The sequence below is a fragment of the Dendrobates tinctorius genome, unplaced genomic scaffold (genome assembly GCF_039654945.1).
Source record: "Dendrobates tinctorius isolate UK_male_01 unplaced genomic scaffold, ASM3965494v1 ptg000122l, whole genome shotgun sequence".
Classification (NCBI taxonomy): Eukaryota; Metazoa; Chordata; class Amphibia; order Anura; family Dendrobatidae; genus Dendrobates; species Dendrobates tinctorius.
The window spans coordinates 4855729-4878090 of record NW_027361790.1 but is presented as its reverse complement, the minus strand read 5'-3'; the positions used below and the strand labels follow the sequence as shown (position 1 = coordinate 4878090).

At 44.2% G+C, this 22362-nt stretch overlaps 1 protein-coding gene across 3 annotated transcripts in view; it reads left to right on the top strand.

The window, feature by feature from the left end:
- USP15 (ubiquitin specific peptidase 15) overlaps positions 1–20954 on the top strand; it is a 135488-nt gene extending 114534 nt beyond the window's left edge. For all 3 annotated transcript variants that reach the window (XM_073541517.1, XM_073541518.1, XM_073541519.1), the window contains 5 exons: positions 2495–2610; positions 8532–8681; positions 15773–15876; positions 17157–17245; positions 18657–20954. In XM_073541517.1, coding sequence (XP_073397618.1) covers positions 2495–2610; positions 8532–8681; positions 15773–15876; positions 17157–17245; positions 18657–18842 — 645 coding nt within the window. In that variant the 3' untranslated portion in view covers positions 18843–20954. The remainder of the gene's footprint in view (positions 1–2494; positions 2611–8531; positions 8682–15772; positions 15877–17156; positions 17246–18656) is intronic.
- The last annotated feature ends 1408 nt before the right edge of the window (positions 20955–22362 follow it).

Sequence of the window (22362 nt, the reverse complement as noted above, 5' to 3'; positions counted from 1 at the left end):
ACATGTGTATCTGTATCTAGCCCTATCCTGTGTGATAATGTCTGCTGAGCTGTGTACCTAATCCTCTCCTGTGTGATACTTTCTGCTGAGCTGTGTATCTAATCCTATCCTGTGTTACTGACTGCTCAGCTGTGTATCTAATCCTATCGTGTGTGATACTGACTGCTGAGCAGTGTATCTAATCCTATTCTGTGTGATACCGTCTGCTGAGCCGTGTATCTAACCCTATCCTGTGTGATACTAACTGCTGAGCCGTGTATCTAACCCTATCCTGTGTGATACTAACTGCTGAGCCGTGTATCTTATCCTATCCTGTGTGATACTGACTGCTGAGCCGTGTATCTAATCCTATTCTGTGTGATACTGACTGCTGAGCCGTGTATCTTATCCTATCCTGTGTGATACTGACTGCTGAGCTGTGTATCTAATCCTATCCTGTGTGATACTGACTGCTGAGCCATGTATCTAATCTTATCCTGTGTGATACTGACTGCTGAGCTGTGTATCTAATCCTATCCTGTGTGATACTGACTGCTGAGCCGTGTATCTAATCCTATCCTGTGTGATCCTGGGCTCCCCCTGCAGTCTGTGTTGGCACGGTAATAAATTGTGTTATTTCCAGCTTTACAGAAGGACGATAACACCATAGAAATGATAAGAATAATAGGCAAAATTGTTTGGTGAATAGGAAAGCGTGGGGTTAAAATTTCGCCTCACAACATATCCTATGACACTCTCGGGGTCCAGACGTGTGACTGTGCAAAATTTTGTGGCTGTAGCTACGACGGTGGAGAAGCCAATCCCGGACATACACACAATACTGTACATACACACACACATTGAGCTTTATATATTAGATTATATGTGGTTAAAGGGGATGTCCACCTCTAGGGACATTTTTTTTTCTGTTAAATGCATGTATTTGGGGCTACAAAACATTGGGTGTTTTACATTTTTTGTACCATTTTGGCTTTTACAGGCTCTTTGTTTCCCTACTTATTCAATATCAGATTGGTGGGCAACTGTCTGCCGGCTTCCCCACCGATCAGCTATTTTCAGTTCACGTTGAGTAGATACGATGAATGAAATCCGAACAGCATGGCTTCATTCACCGAAAGCTGCACATCAGCTCCTATTTGACAGACTAGATCTCAGATGAGTCTCTGTTACCAATTTACATTTGGCAAGCCCCACACCTAAAACAACTGATTGCAGGGTGTTGGATCCTCACCATACCCATATTGGTGACCTATCATGGATGTCATAAGACACGACAATTCCTTTAAGGGTTTGACCAGGTGTATGATATGCTAGCCTTATATGGTTGAATATTAGACACTAATACTAATATGAGCCATAATGACAACTGCTGCCGCTTATTCCTTCCACCATACTCCAGTCGGTGCGTTAATATAATCACATTCCATATAATGCTGAAAAATATTTTCTATTGTGTTAAACCTGTTTTCATGGAAAGAGTGTTTCTATGTGTCCTGCTTTTTTAAAAGAATTTTAATCTAGGCCTAGGTTTATCGTTTAAAGGGAATCTGTCACCAGATTTTTGCCACCTAATCTGAGAGCAGTATAATGTACAAACAGATACCCTGAATCAAGCAATTGTCACTTTCTTGGCTGCTTGCTGTAAGTTTCATAAAATCACTGTTTTATCAGCAGGAGATTATCACTCAAGGACTAGTAAACCTGCTGCCATGTAGTCCTCCATATTCATGAGCTCTATATAATCCCGCCCCACTACTGATTGGCAACTTTCTGTGTACATTGTTACATGGGCAGAAAGCTGTCACTCAGTCGTGTGGGTGGGGTTATATAGAGCTCAGCAGTCAGATAACTGCTAGATACGCAACAGTTTAAATTGTGAGTTTATCAAAATAACAGCAAGCAGCCCAGTAAGTGATATATCGCTGGAATCAGGGTCTCTTTTCCTACATTATGGTGCTCTCAGATGGGTAGTAAAAATCTGGTGATAGATTCCCTTTCAGGCCAGATTCAGATGACCTAGCTAAAACTTGAGCCAATCATGCCTGCAAGTTGTGGATGTGAGTGGCTGTGTGTGCAGCTCCTGTTCTCCTCCACAGAGGTGTGTGCTATTGATATGCACTAATCTGTTCTGTAGAATGGATCGTACTACTGAATGTTGTGACTAATTTCACACGGACCATTAGTGTGTGTCCACAGGCACACCAGTTATTATTGGATTAGTTTGCTGTTCGTTGAGCACGCTGGCTGAAAATCCCCCTGTCTGAACTCAGCCTTATGCTGAGAGCTTAGGACTTTCAGTAAGGCCTATTATTATCAGGTATATTGTAGTAGTATAATAAGATACATGACTACAATATATTTTTTCCTTTGCAACCTGCTCATTAGCAAATCGTTCCAGAACACTTTTTTTAAATTATGATTACTGTACAAACTAAAAACGGGAAAACTTTGGTGAACTTTTATGATGTGGGATCCCATTTGCTTTGTTTTTCAGGATTTTGAAAAGCACGAAAGTGTGGATTTCACTCCCCAGAAAAAGTCCTTCATGAAATTAAAAGATTGCATTGAACTTTTTACCACAAAGGAAAAATTGGGGGCTGAGGATCCATGGTAGGTTTCACAGGGATAAAAGGGATCGAAGAATATTTTGTCTAATGTAGTCTAGTCTTTTATTATTTAGCATTGTTCATCTATGTGCTGCCTATTGGATCACACCTCCCGTATGACGAACCCGCTTGGACTGTACCACGCAAGTTCTCCAAGTGAGGGGCAGAAACCCTTAAAGTGGTTGTCCAGGTTTGCATGAAAGTCTGCAGTCACGCCATGTTAATTCCTCCCTTTTTTCTTACTGTATACACATATTGATGTTGAGAGATTGTATTTGGGTGTATTCATATCGCCACCTCTTGCTGTTCTATATACATGTTAATTCCTCACATCGTGTACAGTGCGCGTTGTTTGGGTTCTCTGGTGCCAGCAGCGGGAGGTCATGTCGCTGCAAGTATGCAGTATGCATACTCCCGGCCACATTCCCTCTAGACGTGCGTAGTCTCACTTAATGCAAGTGAATTGAGGAAGGGGGCACGCACGTTTAGTCGGAATGTGGCCGAGAGTGTGCTTATTTGAGGTGACTAGACTGCCTGGTCTCGCTGCCGGCTCCAGAAAATCCTGACAGTGCGCACTGTGAGGTTTCACAAATTTTCCAGTAACATAGTGACTGCAGACTTTCAAGCCAAACCTGATGATGATTTGACAGCTCCTGTCGCACAGTTATAATGAAGATGATGACTGTTCAGTTCAGCCTCTCTGAGTGTATACTTAGATTACCTTACAGTATATACAGCATGTATAAAGGTACAGTATGAAAATTAGATGGGGGTGCAGTTATGGGGAGAACATCCTTGGACTGCTTCTATGCACAAAGTCTGTTTCTTTTAGAACTATTTAGTTCTATGTTCTTTGGAAAATGTAATGCTGTATTTTGCCCTTTCCTTTTTTTGTTTTAAAGATTTTCGTTCACTGTTTCCTATAGTAATCTGCTTTTAAGTACTTTTTCCCCTGCACAGAAGCAATATGTCTTTTGAAGTTTCTAATTATTATAATGATGATGTATCCCACTGTGGAGTAAGGTCACAAAGCTTTGTGGTTCTGTCCAACATCCTGTCTCTAAAAGGTTTGCTGGAATAATAAAAGGACATCGGGAGAGAATTGTTCTCCTCATTATTGTCAGGCTGATCATTGGAACACGGCACAGTTGTGTCTGAAATACACAACTGTTTAACCCCTTAAGGACCGGGGTTATTTTTGTTTTTGCGTTTTTGTTTTTCGCTCCCTTTCTTCCCAGAACCATAACTTTTTTATTTTTCCGTCAATATGGCCACGTGAGGGCTTATTTTTTGTGGGAGGAGTTGTGCTTTTGAACAACACCATTGGTTTTACCATGTCGTGTACTACAAAACGGGAAAAAAATTCCAAGTGCGATGAAATTGCAAAAAAAGTGCAGTCCCACACTTGTTTTTTGCTTGGCTTTTTTGCTAGGTTCACTAAATGCTAAAACTGACCCACCATTATGATTCGCCAGGTCATTACGAGTTCATAGACACCAAACATGTCTAGGTTCTTTTTTTTATCTAAGTGGTGAAAAAAAAATCCAAAGTTTGCTAAAAAAAAAAAAAAAAAAGCAAAAAAAACCACCATTTTCCGAGACCCGTAGCGTCTCCAATTTTCGTGATTTGGGGTCGGGTGAGGGCTTATTTTTTGCGTGCTGAGCCGACGTTTTTAATGATGCCACTTTTATGCAGAAAAGTTCTTTTGATCGCCCGTTATTGCATTTTAATGCATTGTCACAGAGATCAAAAAAACGTAATTCTGGGGTTTTGACTTTTTTTCTCGCTACGCCGTTTAGCGATCGGGTTAATGCTTTTTTTTTATTGATAGGGCGATTCTGAACGCGGCGATACCTAATATGTGTATGTGGTATTTTTTTCTACTGTTTTATTTTGATTGGGGCGAAAGGGGGGTGATTTGAACTTTTAGGGGTTTTTTTATTTTTAAACATTTTTTTTTTTTTACTTTTGGCATGCTTCAATAGCCTCCATAGGAGGCTTGAAGCATGCACAACTCGATCGGCTCTGCTACATATGGGCGATGAGCAGATCGCCCATATGTAGCAGATTTACCCCTGTTATTTCAGCCTGGAACAACCATAGAGGTCTCTATGAGACCTCTGGTTGCCCAGCAACATGACGCCGACCCTCGATCACGTGACGGGGGTCGGCGATGAGCTCACTTCCAGCCCGGCGGCCGGAAGTGCTATTTAAATGCCCGCTATCAGCTTTGACAGCGGGATATATCTAGTTAATAGGCGCGAGCGGATGGCGATTCCGCTCGCGCCTATTGCGGGCACATATCAGCTGTTCAAAACAGCTGAAATGTCCCGGCTTTGATGCAGGTTCAGCGCCGGAGCCCTCATCAAAGCAGGGAGATGTCTAATGACGGACTGTGTCCGTCATTGGACATTAAGGGGTTAATGGACTTTGCGCTGAGAGATGGTAATATGCTGAGAGTAGTTAGACTGGGCAGAATGCATGCAAGAAAATACAGTGAGGAAACAAAATTGTGATATGCGAGAAGTCAGGTAACATTTATTGGTTACCCACAATACATTCCGTAAGTGCCTGATGGGGATTCTCGGTTATTGTAAGAACAAGGTACTAACGTTTTTTATAATGGGCTATTACTACGTCACTGAAGCCATGTCCAAATCTTTCAATCATGGTGTAAACCATTTATGAAATAAATGGTGCTTTATTGGTACACTATGTATGTGTCTTACTTTGTGTCAGTGGTTTTCAGCCCATGATTTTCGTTTATGGACACACTTGATATATGCCTTAATATGGAGTGACCGAAACAGCAAAGAAAGTTTTAACGCTCTTTAGTGACTCCAACATAAAAGTTTCCATAAACTGTGAAAGAATCAATGAACATGTTCTTAGAATAAGTGGCCTCCGTGAAAACGTTCGTACAATTCTGGGGATCCCAGCATCAGACTCCTACTGATCAAATATGTATACCATGGCCTGTGGAGTCATAGCAGCAGATATAGCAATAATGTCTGCCACTTAGTGCAAACTACGACTGGACAGTCTGAAAACCTGCCAGATTTACCAAAGTGGTCCATGCTGTTTTGTAAATCAGGGATTCTTTGATTGTCTAGTCTGTTTTCACCACCTATGGGTTACCTAATTTTGTGTCCAAAATTTGCACCCCAATTTTGGTGTATTTTTTAGGGCACAGTGTTGCAAGTCAATGTCCCCTTTCCTGATAAATCACACCTTTTAGCGAGGCCACATTCCTAGACATGCAAGGCACAAATAGTGTCTAAAGCTCTTAATACATATGGTGCAAGTCATGAAAAAAACGGTTTTGCCATGAATTTAGCTGGCAATATTTCCTCATTGTGTATAATTATACGGTGTGTGACTGCATTAACGGTAACGTATTGAGGGTGGATGGTAGCATTAGTTGTACTGAAGGTGTGGCCAGGTAAATTGACAAATGACTATCCAAATTAATTGTACCATGAATGCTAGTGGAATACGGCATTATTTAGATACTGAGTGGCAACATTAAAGAGAACGTGTGGCTTGATTCATGCTGCCGAACTACGTCTTGAAACTGTGTCTCGGCTGACTAGTCTAAAGAAGGTGCCCTGACCTTTTCCCCACCCTGGTGTTTTAGATGGGAGAGATAGATCCCGCAAAGCCAGAATCTGATTCATTCGGTCAGCATGACACAGATGACAGGTTCCTTTTATAACTCGGAAACAATTGTGTAGTGGATATTAGTTGGGCACTATATGGGGGACTGAGTAGGCATTGTATGGCCAAATTCGGTGGGTAAAAACTGAACTTTCACATGGACAATAATTTTCTCTTGTGTTTTTTATTTCATTGTTTGTGATTGCTTTATGCATGGATTCTCAAAGATGCCAACATTAAAAATAAATTATTCTGGAAGTTTAGTACATTGGCATAGGATTGCGATGGTCCATATTTTTATTTTGGGTGGAAGGGTGGTGACTTAGAAAAACACTGCTCTCGCCGCGTAGCTGCAGATCTATAACTTTAACCATTATTATTTATTAATTATGCTTTGCTTATATATCGCTATCATATTCCACATCGCTTTATATACATTATCATCACTGTCCCCAATGGGGCTCACAATCTAAATCCCCACTCAGCAGATCTTCTCTACAGGCAGCAGCCTGAGGATCATTATTCTAGTGGTTCTGGATGCATTGGACAGCATTATTAAAGGATACATTTTGCTTGTCTCCTCTCATCCTTTGGTCACCTTCATACGTTCAGTATTTGGTCATTATTTTCCATCAGTATTTGTAAGCCAAAACCAGGAGAGGAACAATCAGAGGAACAGTATAATAGAAACATGTCACCACTTCTGGATTTATCACCCACTCCTGGTTTGGGCTTATTGATACTGATGGAAAATACTGACCAAATACTGACTGTGTGAACATGGCCTTAGATCAGCATTTGCAATGTGAGAGCGGATTTATGAATTCTAGGGCTTGTTGGTTCTTTGTAAAGAATGTGTGCGGGAGCCCGTGTAATGCTAGAAGAGGTCATGAAGACCTTGTACACGTGCAGGAATGTGGATTCCTTTGGCGATGTGCATCATAGCCATTAATAAAGGTAACAGTCTCAACTTTTTTGCATAAGTAAACTGACTATTCTGTGCCTTTTTACTTTTTTTATTTAGCCTGTCACTATTTTTTGTAAATTTATGTTTTACCCAAGTGAATTGAGAATGTAATAACCTGAAAATGTCTGGTCATTTTATTATTCTAATGTTCACTTAGTCACTATCCCTATTTTGATGAAGAATCATAGAATCGTAGAGTTGAAAGGGACCTCCTGGGCCATCTGGTCCAACCCCCTGCTCAAAGCAGGATTCACTAAACCATCCCAGACAGATGTCTGTCCAGCCTCTGTTTGAAGACTTCAATTGAAGGTTGAAGGAGTACTCGTGTCCTCTCATAGCAGCCTGTTCCACTCAATGAGTAGAAAACACCGTGTGCACTACTGTAGTGGTGCCAAGTTAGGTTCCCAAACCATATATGATAAAATGAAAACCTGGCACTCAACTTAATGCTTGGTGAGGCAGTTTATTGTAGTACCAGAAAACGTTTCGGTCGATAGAGACCTTCATCAGTTTCGTGCTAGTATGATTGAAAGTAGCTTGAAGGAGGGCGCTTTTTATGTTATTCACTGATAACGCCAGTAATCAAATGGTCAGAATGCTGCTGTAACGCAGGATAATCTTAATAGTTGAAAATATCAGCGCAGATATTTTCAACTATTAAGATTATCCTGCGTTACAGCAGCATTCTGACCATTTGATTACTGGTGTTATCAGTGAATAACATAAAAAGCGCCCTCCTTCAAGCTACTTTCAAACATACTAGCACGTAACTGATGAAGGTCTATATCGACCGAAATGTTTTCTGGTACTACAATAAACTGCCTCACCAAGCATTAAGTTGAGTGCCAGGTTTTCATGTTCCACTCATTGATCACTCTCTCTGTCAAAAATTTTTTTCTAATGTCTAATCTGTATCTTCTCCCTTTCAGTTTAAGTCCATTGCTTCTCATATTTCCATGTGCAAATAAGAATAAGGATGATCCCTCTATGCTGTGACATCCCTTCAGATATTTGTAGACAGCTATTAAGTCTCTTAGCCCTCTTTTTTTGCTAGCTAAATATTCCTAGATGCGTTAACCTTTCCTCTTACGACATAGTTTACAGTCCGCTCACCATCATGGTAGCTATTCTCTGAAGAAGTTAGACCTAGTGCTGCTTCATCCATGCATAGGATTTGAGAAAGCTCACATTCCACTCTTTGCTACATTGCTAAGCCTGATGATCTGCCAGTATTTCTAACCTTTGTGTAGATTATTCTGTTATAGTTGTGAAAGAACTTGAATGTAATCTATTTTTTACAGGTATTGTCCAAATTGCAAGGAACATCAGCAAGCAACCAAAAAATTAGATCTCTGGTCTTTGCCTCCGGTTCTTGTGGTACACTTGAAACGCTTTTCATATAGTAGATATATGAGGGATAAACTGGACACATTAGTTGATTTTCCCGTAAGGTAAGATCCATCTCACTACCATATCTGTACCCTTGGCCATACGCATCAGATAGCTGTTAACTGGATGTTGGTCAGGCATCCGCTTTCTTTCCCAGTTCCCCCATATACAGTAACGCTCCTTTCTGCTGAGCGCTCCTGTGTTCTCTAGACTGTGGCATCAGCTTTCCATCATTTGTCTGGAGAAGTATCAGGAGACCCTCATCCATCCTGCAGAAATAACTTTTCTTTATCGCCTTATTGGGGGACACAGAATACCATGGGTGTATGCTGCTGCTGCTAGGAGGCTGACACTATGCAAAAACAATGAAATTAGCTCCTCCCCGGCAGTATACACCCACCGACAGGCACCAAGCACCTCAGTTTGTGCTTAGTGTCTGTAGGAGGCGGACCGGGATCTCCCCAGATCCGCATTTTTCTTTTCAGGTTTAGTCTGAACTTTTTAATTTTTCCCTCTTTTGTCTTTTAGGTTATTTTCCATCGGGAAACAGGGTGTAGTTGTCACCCTGATTTCCCATATCATGCGGCTGAGCGAGCAGTGTGGTGTCATCCACATCGCAACTCTCAGTACCGCAGGCAGGACTTTTCCCTTTCGCCTTCCGGTGATAAGGGTTGTGGACAGGTGGCTAGTCCTTGCCGAATCCCCCTCCTCACCCCTCTCTCGGGACAGGGCTGAGAGGAAGACGGCGATCGCAGGTATTTCAAGCCGTCTTCTGCAGGATGCGGGTACAGAGGACTCCTTTCCCCCCAGCGGCCTGCCGTTTCCCCGTGGGCCCCTGTGGTCATCCTCTTCAGGGACGTCAGGTAAGTGCCTGTACGTTCCCTCCGGCCCCGCATAAGCTCCGTGAATGGCAGAAGTTGTACCTTTGTGATTTCAGGTCCACAACTTTTGAATTTCCCGCCCTCTCTGCCTGCCGCACACTCAAGCCGCTTGTTTCTCACTCCCAGGGAGACACTGGGGATTCCTCCAACAGCGTCACAAGCAGGGGAGGCAGACTTCCCAGGGCCACTGTCAGATCAGCTCCGTTATGTCGGCGCTGGCATGGAGCTGCGGCGTCTTCACTTTCACTTTCACTTTCCCTCACAGTCTCCTCATCGCTGTGCTCCCTCCTCCCTTCCTGAGCGCGCTCTTTTCAGCGCGCCTTTACTAGCCCATCACAGGGCTCCTTTTCGTTTCATATGCCAGCCTCCTCCTTCGGCCATGCCCTCTCCTTCGCTGTTAACCAGTCATGGAGCGGCCGCTAAGCTCCGCCACCAGCCTCCAGCACAAGGATTTCCTGGTTGTCTCACTCCTTCCTGCGCTGTTTGGGGGACACTTCAGCGTTTTCTGCTGCTCACAGAATCTCGGTAGGCTCTGCTCTGAGGCAAAGATTAGCTCTCCTCGGCAGTTATTCCTTAAATCCTGCGGCCATTCAGTGCAGTCTACTTATGCCCAACCCTTCAGGGGATCTCTGCTTCAGGCCCACCGCTATCTATTACGCCTGTGCGCGCTGTAAAAAGAAGTGGGCATCAGGTCAGTCGTCTCCATTCTGCCCCCCCTGCAGTCCTTCCAATATGTCAGCATCTCAGGAGCGCACAGAGTCCCGGGCGGAGGGCGCTCTTCCCTCCTCTCTCCCCCCGGAGTGGGCCGTTACAATGTCACAGTCTGTGTCTGACTTGACAAAAGTATCACAGTCGCTGGTCCAGGTTTTAGAACGATTACCTCAGCTATCCTCAGCCACCTCTGCCCCGACCACCTCTCGGGGTGAGTCGTCCGCACCTGACCGCGACCTTCAGAGAGACAGACGGGGAAGGTCTTCTAGGAAGTGGGCTCGGTCCACTTCGTCCTCGAGCTCGCAGGCCCCTTCTGCTCCCAGGCCTCCTTCTCCTTCCTCAGATGACAGCCTTCAGTCACGCGATGATTCTCATTCGGAAGCTAGCTCTGAGGGGAACAGCGTTTCTAAAACGCGGGACATGGTCGATAGTCTGCTTGCAGCTATCTTCCAAACACTAAAACTTAAACAGGATGAGGCTCCAGCTCAGGAAAGCTCGGTTGTCCTTAGACGAGCCAGACCTCCGTCCCGAACCTTTCCCAATCACAACGATTTCAATACTACCTTAGCCAAACACTGGGAGCGCCCTGAACAACGTTTCTCAGGCCGCAAGTATTTGGACGTTCTGTACCCCTTTGACGCAGAACTGCTCTCAAAGTGGTCCAAGGCTCCAGAGGTAGATCCTCCAGTATCCCGGATAGCCTCTAAAACGGTGCTCTCTCTTCCAGACGGGGCGTCGCTCAAAGATCCTTCTGACAGGCAGATTGAATCTCTGGCTAAGTCTATCTTTGAGGCATCTGGCGCCTCTCTCTGCCCTATTTTCGCATCCGCCTGGGTGGCGAAGGTCATTTCCGCTTGGGCAAAAATCCTTCGCAGAGGCATCTTAGCGTCAGCTCCTCAAGACGAATTGGCAGATCTTGCAGATCAGATTAACCAGGCGGGAAAATACCTTTTGGCCGCCTCCTTGGACGCGGCCGGCTGCGTAGCAAGGGCTAACAGCAACATAGTAGCTGTACGCCGAGTCCTTTGGCTAAAGTCATGGAATGCGGACACTACTTCGAAAAAGTCGCTTACCAATCTGCCATTCCATGGCTCTAGGCTCTTTGGAGCAAAGCTGGATCAGATAATTTCCAATGCCACTGGAGGCAAAAGTACTTCACTTCCCCAGTCTCGACCAATACGTCCCTTCAACAGAAGGGGGTTTCGACCATTCAGGCCTTTTCGTCCCTTCTCTGCCACGGAGAGGGCCACTCAACAGGATCGGCCGCCTGCCACCAGGGAGCGGGATCAGAGGAAACCTTCCTACAAACCCGCTCCTCGCTGGAGATCTAGAGGACAATATTCCAGATCTGCAGGAGCCAATTCCGGCAGATTTTCGTCTAAGTGACGGGTCACCCCCACCTGGAATTTCTTCCAGGGTGGGCGGCAGACTTTCCTTTTTCGCGGATGCTTGGCTGTCCGTTGTAGACGACGCTTGGGTCAGAGAACTCGTCGCATCCGGTTACAAAATCGAATTTGCTTCACTCCCGAACAGACGGTTTTTCCGGTCTCGGCCTCCGCGACAGCGGGCCCAGATTCCGGGTTTTCGGCAGGCCATTTCCTCCCTTCTTTCCGCCGGAGTCATTGTTCCCGTTCCCTCAGACGAACGGTTTTCCGGGTTCTACTCCAATCTCTTTGTAGTCCCGAAGAAAGACGGCTCTCTTCGTCCTATTCTGGACCTCAAATTGCTCAATCGCCACGTGAAGATTCTCCATTTCAGGATGGAGTCTCTTCGGTCGGTGATTGCTTCCATGGAGCCCGGGGAATTTCTCTGCTCGGTGGACATTCGGGATGCCTATCTCCACATTCCAATATGTGTGCAACATTAGAAGTATCTTCGATTTGCGTTTCAGGGAGACCACTTTCAGTTCACAGCTCTTCCTTTCGGCCTGGCTTCAGCGCCCCGGGTTTTCACGAAGGTGATGGCGACTGTGATGGCCATCCTTCGCTCCAGAGGGATCCTCATCATCCCTTATCTGGACGATCTTTTGATCAAGGGTTCGTCTCGCCAGGACTGTCTCCGGAGCCTTCAGATAACCCTGGACACTCTCAGCCGCCTAGGTTGGCTAGTCAACAAGGAGAAGTCCATTCTGGTCCCCACCCAGCGTCTGACCTTTCTGGGTATGGAATTCGACACGGAGCTAGCCCGTGTTTTTCTTCCAAAGGAAAAATTTACAACTCTGTCCAAGTGCATCAAATCTCTCAAGAGGCCTGCTCCCATTCCCATTCGGTTCGGCATGAAGGTCCTGGGGAAGATGGTGGCCTCCATGGAGGCAGTGCCCTTTGCGCAGTACCACCTTCGTCCTCTCCAGCTGTCTCTGCTTTCAGCCTGGGACAAGACCACGATGTCCTTGGACCGTCCTATTCGGCTTCCTCTCAGAGTGAGGCAGTCTCTCACTTGGTGGCTACGGCCAGCGTCAGTTCTCCAAGGGAGGTCCTTCCTTCCTCCTCAGTGGCAAATCATCACCACCGATGCGAGCCTTCTAGGATGGGGAGCCGTGTTCCATCAGAAAGCGGCCCAAGGACGCTGGAAGCCACAGGAGTCTCTCCTTCCAATCAATCTTTTGGAGATCAGGGCGATTTTCCTGGCCCTTCTTCACTGGCAGCCCCTCCTTTCCGGCAAGCCGGTCCGCATTCAGTCGGACAACGCCACGGCCGTGGCGTACATAAACCATCAGGGGGGTACGCGCAGCAAACAGGTAATGTCAGAAGTGGCCAAGATATTCCGCTGGGCAGAACGTTACGTTCCGACAATCTCTGCCGTCCATATTCCAGGGGTGGAAAATTGGGCAGCCGACTTTCTGAGTCGCCAGGGCCTAGCGTCCGGCGAATGGTCCCTGCACCCCGCGGTTTTCTCTCAGATATGCGACCGTTGGGGCACCCCGGATGTCGATCTCATGGCATCTCGGATGAACCACAAGGTACCGCAGTTCGTAGCCAGGTCCAGGGACCCTCTAGCCGTCGCATGCGACGCACTGGTGACTCCGTGGTCCCAGTTTCAACTTCCGTATTTGTTCCCGCCTCTGGCATTGATCCCTCGGGTGGTAAAAAAGATAAAATCGGAAGGCGTACCAGTGATTCTAGTTGCTCCAGATTGGCCAAGACGGCCTTGGTACGCGGAGCTGGTCAACATGCTCGCGGACGTTCCCTGGAGGCTTCCGGACCGTCCAGACCTTCTCTCGCAAGGCCCCCTTTACCACGAGAATTCTCAGTCTCTGAGTTTGACGGCATAGCCATTGAGACCGCAATTCTAAAGGAATCAGGTCTGTCCAGTCAGGTTATTCAAACTATGATCAGAGCCAGGAAACCAGCCTCTTCCCGCATTTACTATAGGTACTGGAAGGCTTTTTTCCGTTGGTGCGATGATAGAAAAGTCTTCCCAATGTCGTTTTCTATCCCGTCTATCCTAGGGTTTCTTCAAGCTGGGTTAGACGCGGGTCTGTCCCTCAGTACGCTCGAGGGCCAGGTTTCCGCTCTCTCTATCCTCTTCCAAAGAGAGCTAGCTTCTCTACCACAGGTCAAGACCTTTCTACAAGGGGTTTCCCACGTGGCTCCCCCTCATCATTCGCCAATAGACCCGTGGGATCTCAACCTCGTTCTTAACGCGCTCCAGAAGGCGCCGTTCGAGCCTCTCCAGGACATTCCTTTGTCCCTTCTCTCTTGGAAGGTCACCTTTTTGATCGCCATTTCCTCCATCAGAAGAGTTTCTGAATTGGCGGCCTTGTCATGTCGTTCCCCTTACCTCATTCTCCATCAGGACAAAGCCGTCCTCAGGCCCGTTCCTTCTTTTCTTCCAAAGGTGGTTTCCGCTTTCCATATCAATGAGGATATCGTCCTTCCTTCTTTTTGTCCGGCTCCATCTCATCCTCTTGAGAAGTCTCTCCACAAACTGGACGTAGTTAGAGCCCTGCGTGTCTATCTTGCCAGGACCTCTTCCTTCCGTCTGTCCGATTCCTTGCTAATCATCTCTGAAGGTCGCCAGAAGGGCCTTCCGGCTTCCAAATCCACGATCGCTCGCTGGATTCGTTCTACCATTCTGGAAGCGTATCGTCTTCAGGAAAAGCGGCCCCCTCCGGGAGTAAGAGCTCATTCCACCCGGGCTGTGGCAGCTTCGTGGGCTGCTCGTCACCAGGCTTCGGCCATGCAAATTTGCAAGGCTGCAACCTGGTCATCTTTGCACACCTTCACGAGGTTCTACAGGGTTCATACCCAGGCCTCGTCTGATGCTGTGGTTGGTAGGAAGGTTCTGCAGGCGGCGGTGGCTCACCGGCCGACCTGAGCCTTTCGGTTACTTCGTTCCTTTTTGCTGTTCCCACCCTTGGGACTGCTTTGGGACGTCCCATGGTATTCTGTGTCCCCCAATAAGGCGATAAAGAAAGATGGATTTTTGGTTCTTACCGTAAAATCTCTTTCTTGGAGCCTTCATTGGGGGACACAGCACCCTCCCTTTTTCAGTTGTACCGTGTTGGGTCTTAGAGTCCCCTGTTGGGTTGGTACATATGGTTCGAGTTTTTTCTCGTTGCTTCTCCTACTGCTTTTTCACCAACTGAGGTGCTTGGTGCCTGTCGGTGGGTGTATACTGCCGGGGAGGAGCTAATTTCATTGTTTTTGCATAGTGTCAGCCTCCTAGCAGCAGCAGCATACACCCATGGTATTCTGTGTCCCCCAATGAAGGCTCCAAGAAAGAGATTTTACGGTAAGAACCAAAAATCCATCTTTATCAAATGTGAGCAGTGGCCTCAAGCAGCCCTTCCATCACTTTCTTACTAGCCATTACCCAACCTCCATGAGATGTTTATTTCTAGGTCCATTTTACTTTTGCGTCCTATAATTTGTGTGCTGTGTAAAATCTTTATTACTTATTTTTATTTACTTATTATGCTTACTTATATATTAACACCAAAGAACAAATGAGTATATTCCAAAATACATTTATTAAGCAAAATATTTATAAAATCCAAAAAGACACTAGATGAAAAGCAGAGCACACTTGCACTGAAAGTGGAACACTCTGATGATTAAATAAATCACATGACTGAAATATAAAATAGTATATTAAGACCTAGTAGCTTAATTATTTCATGAAAAAATTCATATAATTACTGGTCAAACAGACGAACGTCTGTATTAAATGAATTGCAATAAACAGAATAAAACCATAGTTACATTACAAAACAGCATGTTAAATACAAATATCTTAGTACTTACAAATGTGATCAGAGTGTTCCACCTCGTCCCACTTATATAGCGCCGTTAATTCCACAGCGCTTTACAGACATTATCGTCACTGTCCCCGAGGGGGCTCACAATCTAAATTCCCTATCAGTATGTCTTTTGCGGAAACTGGAGAACCCGGAGAAAATCCGCACAAATGCCTAGAGAACATACAAGCTCCTTGCAGATGTTGTCCTTGGTGGCATTTGAATCTAGGGCCCCAGCGCTGACAAGAGCCACCATGCTGCCTGCCCTACACGGTTCCCTACAGTAGTGTACTCATACTTTTTTTTTTTTTTTTCCCAACAGTGATTTGGACATGTCGAAATTCCTCATCAATCCAAACGCTGGCCCCTCTTGCTACAACTTAATTGCTGTATCAAATCACTATGGAGGAATGGGAGGCGGTCATTGTAAGTCACAGACCTTTATATTGCCGCCATTAATTAAACTGATATAGTGCATTGTAGGAAATGCAGAAGCTTAGCAGAAAGTGAATAGCATCTTATAATAGACTGATCCTACACATACGGCAGAACTCTGTGCCTGGAAGCTGTATGGCCGTACACACTGTGCCTTTGACTCCATGCTATGAAGCCTGGGACACTGTATGCTGGCATATGTTGCACCATATGGCATTATACAGTGGCCAATGCAGCACGCCATGATTTTATTTTTTTGAGTCATTCATGTGTATACCTCATAAATTCCTGAAGCTTCCATCACACTGCTACCATTAGCGCACCAAGCCGCCATGCTGCGCACACTGTTGGTTATGTGCAGTTTTATTTATACAACTGAAAAACGTATTTCTCATAAAGATAATTGGGTTGTATACTCTATATAACAGATTTTTTTTTTCCTGCTTAGCTGTTATGATTCTTGGTATCGGTGATACCCAGGAAGACATTGAAGCAATATTTTCTTTAATTTTCATGGGTTAGGTTTTGATGAGCTCAACTTTTCCAGTATGGCTGTATTCAGATGTGGTAGAATTGTGGTGTGAATTCCACTCACAAAAGCGCAGCAATTTGCTTAACAATGCAAATGGACGTGGTTTTCACAATGCAATCCACATTTAGCAGAAATCCGCACAGAAATCTGAGCATGCTGCAGACCTTTAAATGTGTGCGCAGAAAACACAGTTTACATCATTTGCACTGCAGAAGATGAAATTCACAGTGAATCTACAGATAAATTTACTTAAAGGGGTTGTCCCTTTTCAGAAAATGTTCACCCCAAGCTACAGATTGTTAAAAAAAAAAATAACCAAACCTTGCTGTACTCACCTTCCTTAGGTCTACCGATGAGTGGCCACCCCTGGTCCAGGTGTCTTGCATTAGCTGTGGCGAAGACGTCACGTCCACAGCGCGGCAGGCAGTCCTTGAGCTTCGCCACTCTGTTAGTGTAGAATGTCCTGTCAGAGCCGCTGAGCTCACTGACTGTTATCGTGACATCAGCGCTGCAGCCAATGCCAAGTACCGGAAGCGGTGGACCCGGGAAAGGTGAGTACAGAAAGGTTTGTTATTTTTTAAGAAACTGCAGCCGGGGCCAAACATTTTCTGAAAGTGGACAACCTCTTTAATTCCCCCAAGTCTTGAACCCTGTGAATAACTTGCAAATACTTTCTTCCAGACATAAAGGATAATACTTAAAATGGGGGAGTTTTTTAATTTTTTTTTATTTTTTCTAGACACAGCTTTTGCAAAAAATAAAGATGATGGGAAATGGTATTATTTTGATGACAGCAGTGTTTCTACTGCATCTGAAGACCAGATAGTGGTGAGTATTATGTGTACAAACTATTTTCTGCATGCTCATAAGACATTTATCTAGTGTGTCCATTGCCCACGGTCACGCGTGCTTCGTAGTAGCACCGGTCCCACCATTCAGGTCCAGTTGTACCTAGCTGGTTAAGTGATTCTTGCTTTTATGCAGGTGACTTAAAGGGATCTGTCAGAGAAAGAGACACCGATTCCAAAAAGGTATCACTTACTGTAGTTTACTGGGTGCATCAGTTCTGACTTAAAGTATTCAGATTTAGCAATGTAGCAGTGTTGAGAAAGCTAATCCGACCAACACCAGACTATCTATGTACATTTTCTATAGGCACACTGCTGCTTATCACAGGAGGGGGCGGAGTTGGATGAGAGCCTGTGTGCCAGCTAGTCACAGCCTTGATAATCACCAGGTTGTAAAACCTTCACTTTAAGTAGACGACAACATACGGCCTGACTTGTGACATATCGTTGAGTTGATTGTTGCTGTCCTCAGATTACATTACATAGCAAAAACCTGCTGACAGATTCTCTTTAATAAAAAGTGGCTTAGGCCTGTTTCACACTTCAGTTTTTTGACGTCAGTCAAAATCTGCCACTTTTAGAAAAAAACAGATCCGCCCATTTTTTGGCGGATCCGTTTTTTTTCCCCCATAGACTTGCATTAGCGGCGGATTTTGACTGATGTTCGTCCGTCAGATCCGTTTTTTTGCGGATCCGTGAAAATTTTAGCGTCTCGCGGGCAGAAGAGACGGACGATGCAACTTTTTTTTGCAGCGACGGTCCGCTATTTTATAGTGCACATGCCCGGCAGATTTCCCCTGCCGAGCATATTAACCCTAAATACCGTTCTGGGAGCGTCTATAAAATCTCTTTCTTTCTTTCTTTCTTTCTTTCTTTCTTTCTTTCTTTCTTTCTTTCTTTCTTTCTTTCTTTCTTTCTTTCTTTCTTTCTCTCTCTCTCTCTCTCTCTCTCTCTCTCTTTTCTCTCTTTCGCTTTCTCTTTTTCTCTCTTTTGCTTTCTCTTTTTCTCTCTCTTTCTTTCTCTCTCTCTTTCTCTTTCTCTCTCTCTTTCTCTCCCTCTCTCTTTCTCGTCTTCCCGGAGCGCGGTTCCTTTTAATTTCGCCCACATGCCGACTCCAGCGGATCCGTACACAACACTGATCCAGTGACAACCGTTTGGCCCACAACGGCAGCGGATCCGTTTTTAACAGCTCTGGCGGATTTGGCCTTCCGTCAAGAAACGGAAATGTGAAACAGGCATTAGTAGAAGCTGCTTCTTCTGACCAGTTACTACTAGGACCAGCAATGCTTATGTGTCGCATGATGTAACTGAGAAATATAATATTTAAACACAGGAAAACTCCTTTAAGACCATGACATATTCTAAAATTTGTTATTTTTTTATTTGCTTAGTCCAAAGCAGCATATGTTCTTTTCTATCAACGCCAAGATACTATTAGCGGGACTGGCTTCTTTCCTCTGGACAGAGAAGTCAAGCAAGGTGCTTCAGCCGCCTCTGGAGCCGCACTGGAGAGCGATGAGGAGACGAATGAGAATGAAAACGACATAGAGAATGAAAACTGTATGCATACCAACTAACTTAATGGGGCCTGTGATCACATACGTGGCAATGTCAATCACCTTTAATAAAAAGCCACTATTTTTTTTCTTTTTTTACCAAAATGAAAAAAAGGTGAATCACAGCTGGCAGAATGTAAACTTTTTGTGTGGTTTTGCAAATTTTATTTTTTCAACCCTTTATTGCAGTGTTCCATGACAGAACAGTGTGGTAAATACTATGACAGAACAATCTCTGCTCCATGTAGATTTATTTCTGCAAACTAAGGAGCTACAAAAATGTCATGTTTGCTGCTGTTACTAGTTCATGCTGTTATATGACATCTCTTAGATCCTCAAAGGCTCGCAGGGCTGGATGCTACGGGTAAAGGCTTGCAGGGCTGGATGCTATTCGCAAAGGCTCGCAGTGCTGGATGCTACAAGCACAGGGTCGGATGCTACTGGCGAAGGCTCGCAGGGCCGGATGCTACGGGCGAAGGCTCGCAGGGCCGGATACTACGGGCGAAGGCTCGCAGGGCCGGATGCTACGGGCGAAGGCTCGCAGGGCCGGATGCTACGGGCGAAGGCTCGCAGGGCCGGATGCTACGGGCGAAGGCTCGCAGGGCCGGATGCTACGGGCGAAGGCTCGCAGGGCCGGATGCTACGGGCGAAGGCTCGCAGGGCCGGATGCTACGAGTGCGGCATGTGATCTGCTGAGCCTTTTAGGGTATGAAGAGCCATAGATACTGTGTTATCACTTACTCTGATGTTTATTTCTAGATAGGTTTTTTTTCTTTACTTTCAGAACTAGAGCCACTTTTGATGTTTTGTTTTCTTTTTCTTTAGAGGTTCTGCTTGATATATAGGTCAGTTATTTCCACTATATATTTACTTAATGTTTTTGAATTACTCTGGAATCGGTGTAAACCACCATCTGAACAATGAAATGGGGGGGATAGCAAAGGTGTTTTAGCCTTTTAAGATCTAGTTTGGGGTTTATTTAAAGCTGCGTACTGGACTTGGATTTCACAATGCTGTGTCATGGAATAGGTTGGATTGAATGTAAGTTTCTCCTGTCAATTGTTGAATTCCTGTTATATTTGCTTAAATCTGGTACATTTTCGGAACTTCGTCAGTCGGGCGTTTAACTTTTGTGTTGTAACCTCTACCCATCCAGTATATTTCATTTAGGGGAATATTTGAGCTCTCGTGTGACCCTGTAAATGTAAAAAAAAAAAAAAAAAACATTTACAATGGCGCTTTGTGCCGCTGACAATGACTGTGGAATAATCTTTAATGGGATGATGTTCTTTTTTTTTTAGTTCCTTTGACAATGTATGACTTTATCCAAGGTAGGTCTGTGGAAGTTCGTGTGCTCCCTCTTAAGTCACCATGGCCTTACAACTCATCTCAAAGGGTAAATTGTTCTAAAAGATAAGGAAAACTGACATTTGCATGTTCAACTATCCGAACCTGTACTGTGTATATTGCAAACAAGCCTTGGATTTAATGTTGGCTAACTGCATTCAAGGGTCCAAGATGCCAAAAAAAACAAAACCAACCTAGAAAACATTGAACATTTTGTAAGACAAGTTGTTTATTTGCTGCTTTACCTGTGATCTTGTTTGAAGAATGTATCGTTGTTTTGTACACTGCCTACGAGAGGACTCTGTGAATGGTGGGACATGCTTTACATATCTACTACCTGACAAATTTCTTCACTGTCCCGGCAGAGGAAAGCTAATCGAGAAAAAGAGAAGAAAATAAAAGAAAAAATATAACGTTCTTCACTTGAACCAATGTAATAAAACTACAATAGGTTTTAAATTGTGTATTGTAAATACGAGTTCACTCTGTGAGTGCACATTTTGGTAAATTATTTTATTTATACATTAGCATTAAGAATACAGATAAATGTATAAGACCAGGAGACTTGAGGGTTTGGCTTTGCTTCCTAGCTTGATATTAAAGCTGATGTGATTATATCCTGGTATTTTAAAGCTGCTTTTTGTTTTTCATTTTATAATGTCAAATGTTAACCTTCTGCATGACGAAGGTTACAGGTTTGTCTGCACTTTACGTTCACTTGGGTTTACATTTAAAATGTGCATGATTAATTTATTTATATGAATTTAAATAAAGTTGTTGAAGGCCTTATGTAGTCCGTTTTCTTTTTTTAGTTTCAATACCCTGTGGATGGGTTTTTACATTCTGGGAAAATGTTATTCTCACAAGTACATGGCCAAAATGAAAGCATACCTTTTAATTTATGTTGTAATAATTTTAGTTTTATTGTGCCAACATTTACAAATCATATCAGACAAAACAGAGCAACATACAGGTCAACAATTCAAAGATGGAGGGCCCTGCTCACAAGAGTTTACAGTCAGTTATGAAATCGAGGTCCCAGAAATAGTAAAAAGTGGTTTTATTGTACGATCAGGCCATCTACATAATAAATAAGGTTATTTACTATTGATGAGCAAACGTGCTCAGATAAGGTGTTATCGGAGCATGCTCGTGTGCTAACAGTGCCTTTGGCGTGTTTGAATAATATATTCGAGTCTCGCGGCTGTTTGACAGCCGAAACACCTGTAGGGATTGCCGGTTTGTTAAGCAATCCATGCACGTGTTGTGGCTGTCGAACAGTGCGAGACATGCAGGTGCGGGGAATTGAGCATATTATTTGAGCACTCCAAAGTCACTCTGTTAGAACCCGAGCATGGTTGGATAACACCTTATCCCAGCACATTTGTGAGCCAGTCACCAGCTAGTATCTGGCTATGTCAAAATATGCTATGGGGTGAGTGGAAACAGATGATCGGACCAGATTGAAAATATAGGAATGGAAAACTGGGGGCAGTTACATTAGCAAAGTGATGTGATAGGCCTGGCTTGAGAAATATGTTTCTAGGACATGCTTAAAGCTGGCGACACTGAGAATTATTCGTACTACATGGGGTAGCACATTCCAGACAACTGTTGCACCTTGAGGAGGGTCTTACAAACAAAAGGGGAAGGTTCTAATTAGAGGGGTTGTTAGCCATAGATCAGTATCAGAATGGAGAGCACAAGTAGAGTGGTAATGATGAGGATGTAGAGTACTGAAAAACTTTGGGAAGTTTAGTGGGTGAGGTTAAATTTATATTCTATAAAATAAATGAATTTTGCACTGGTAACAGGTACACTGGATTTTCTTGCCTCTATATGTGTCCAAATGTGTGATATTACATTTAATAATAATAATAATAATCTTTATTTATATAGCGCCAACATATTCCGCAGCGCTTTACAGTTTAACAGTTTCAAAACACAAGTCATAAGTAACAACGCTAACAATACAATAATTAAAGGAAAATAAGAAGAAATAAGACGACCCTGCTCGTGAGAGCTTACAATCTACAATGAGGTGAGGGAGATACAGAGTACAGGTGTGTATTTACAATGATTTATTTACAATGAAGGTCCAGCCATCTTGCGGGAGTGAAGGATGGATGGAGATAGTGAATGGGCTACACACGCACACTTACACAGAGAATGACTTTGATTAGTGAATGTGATA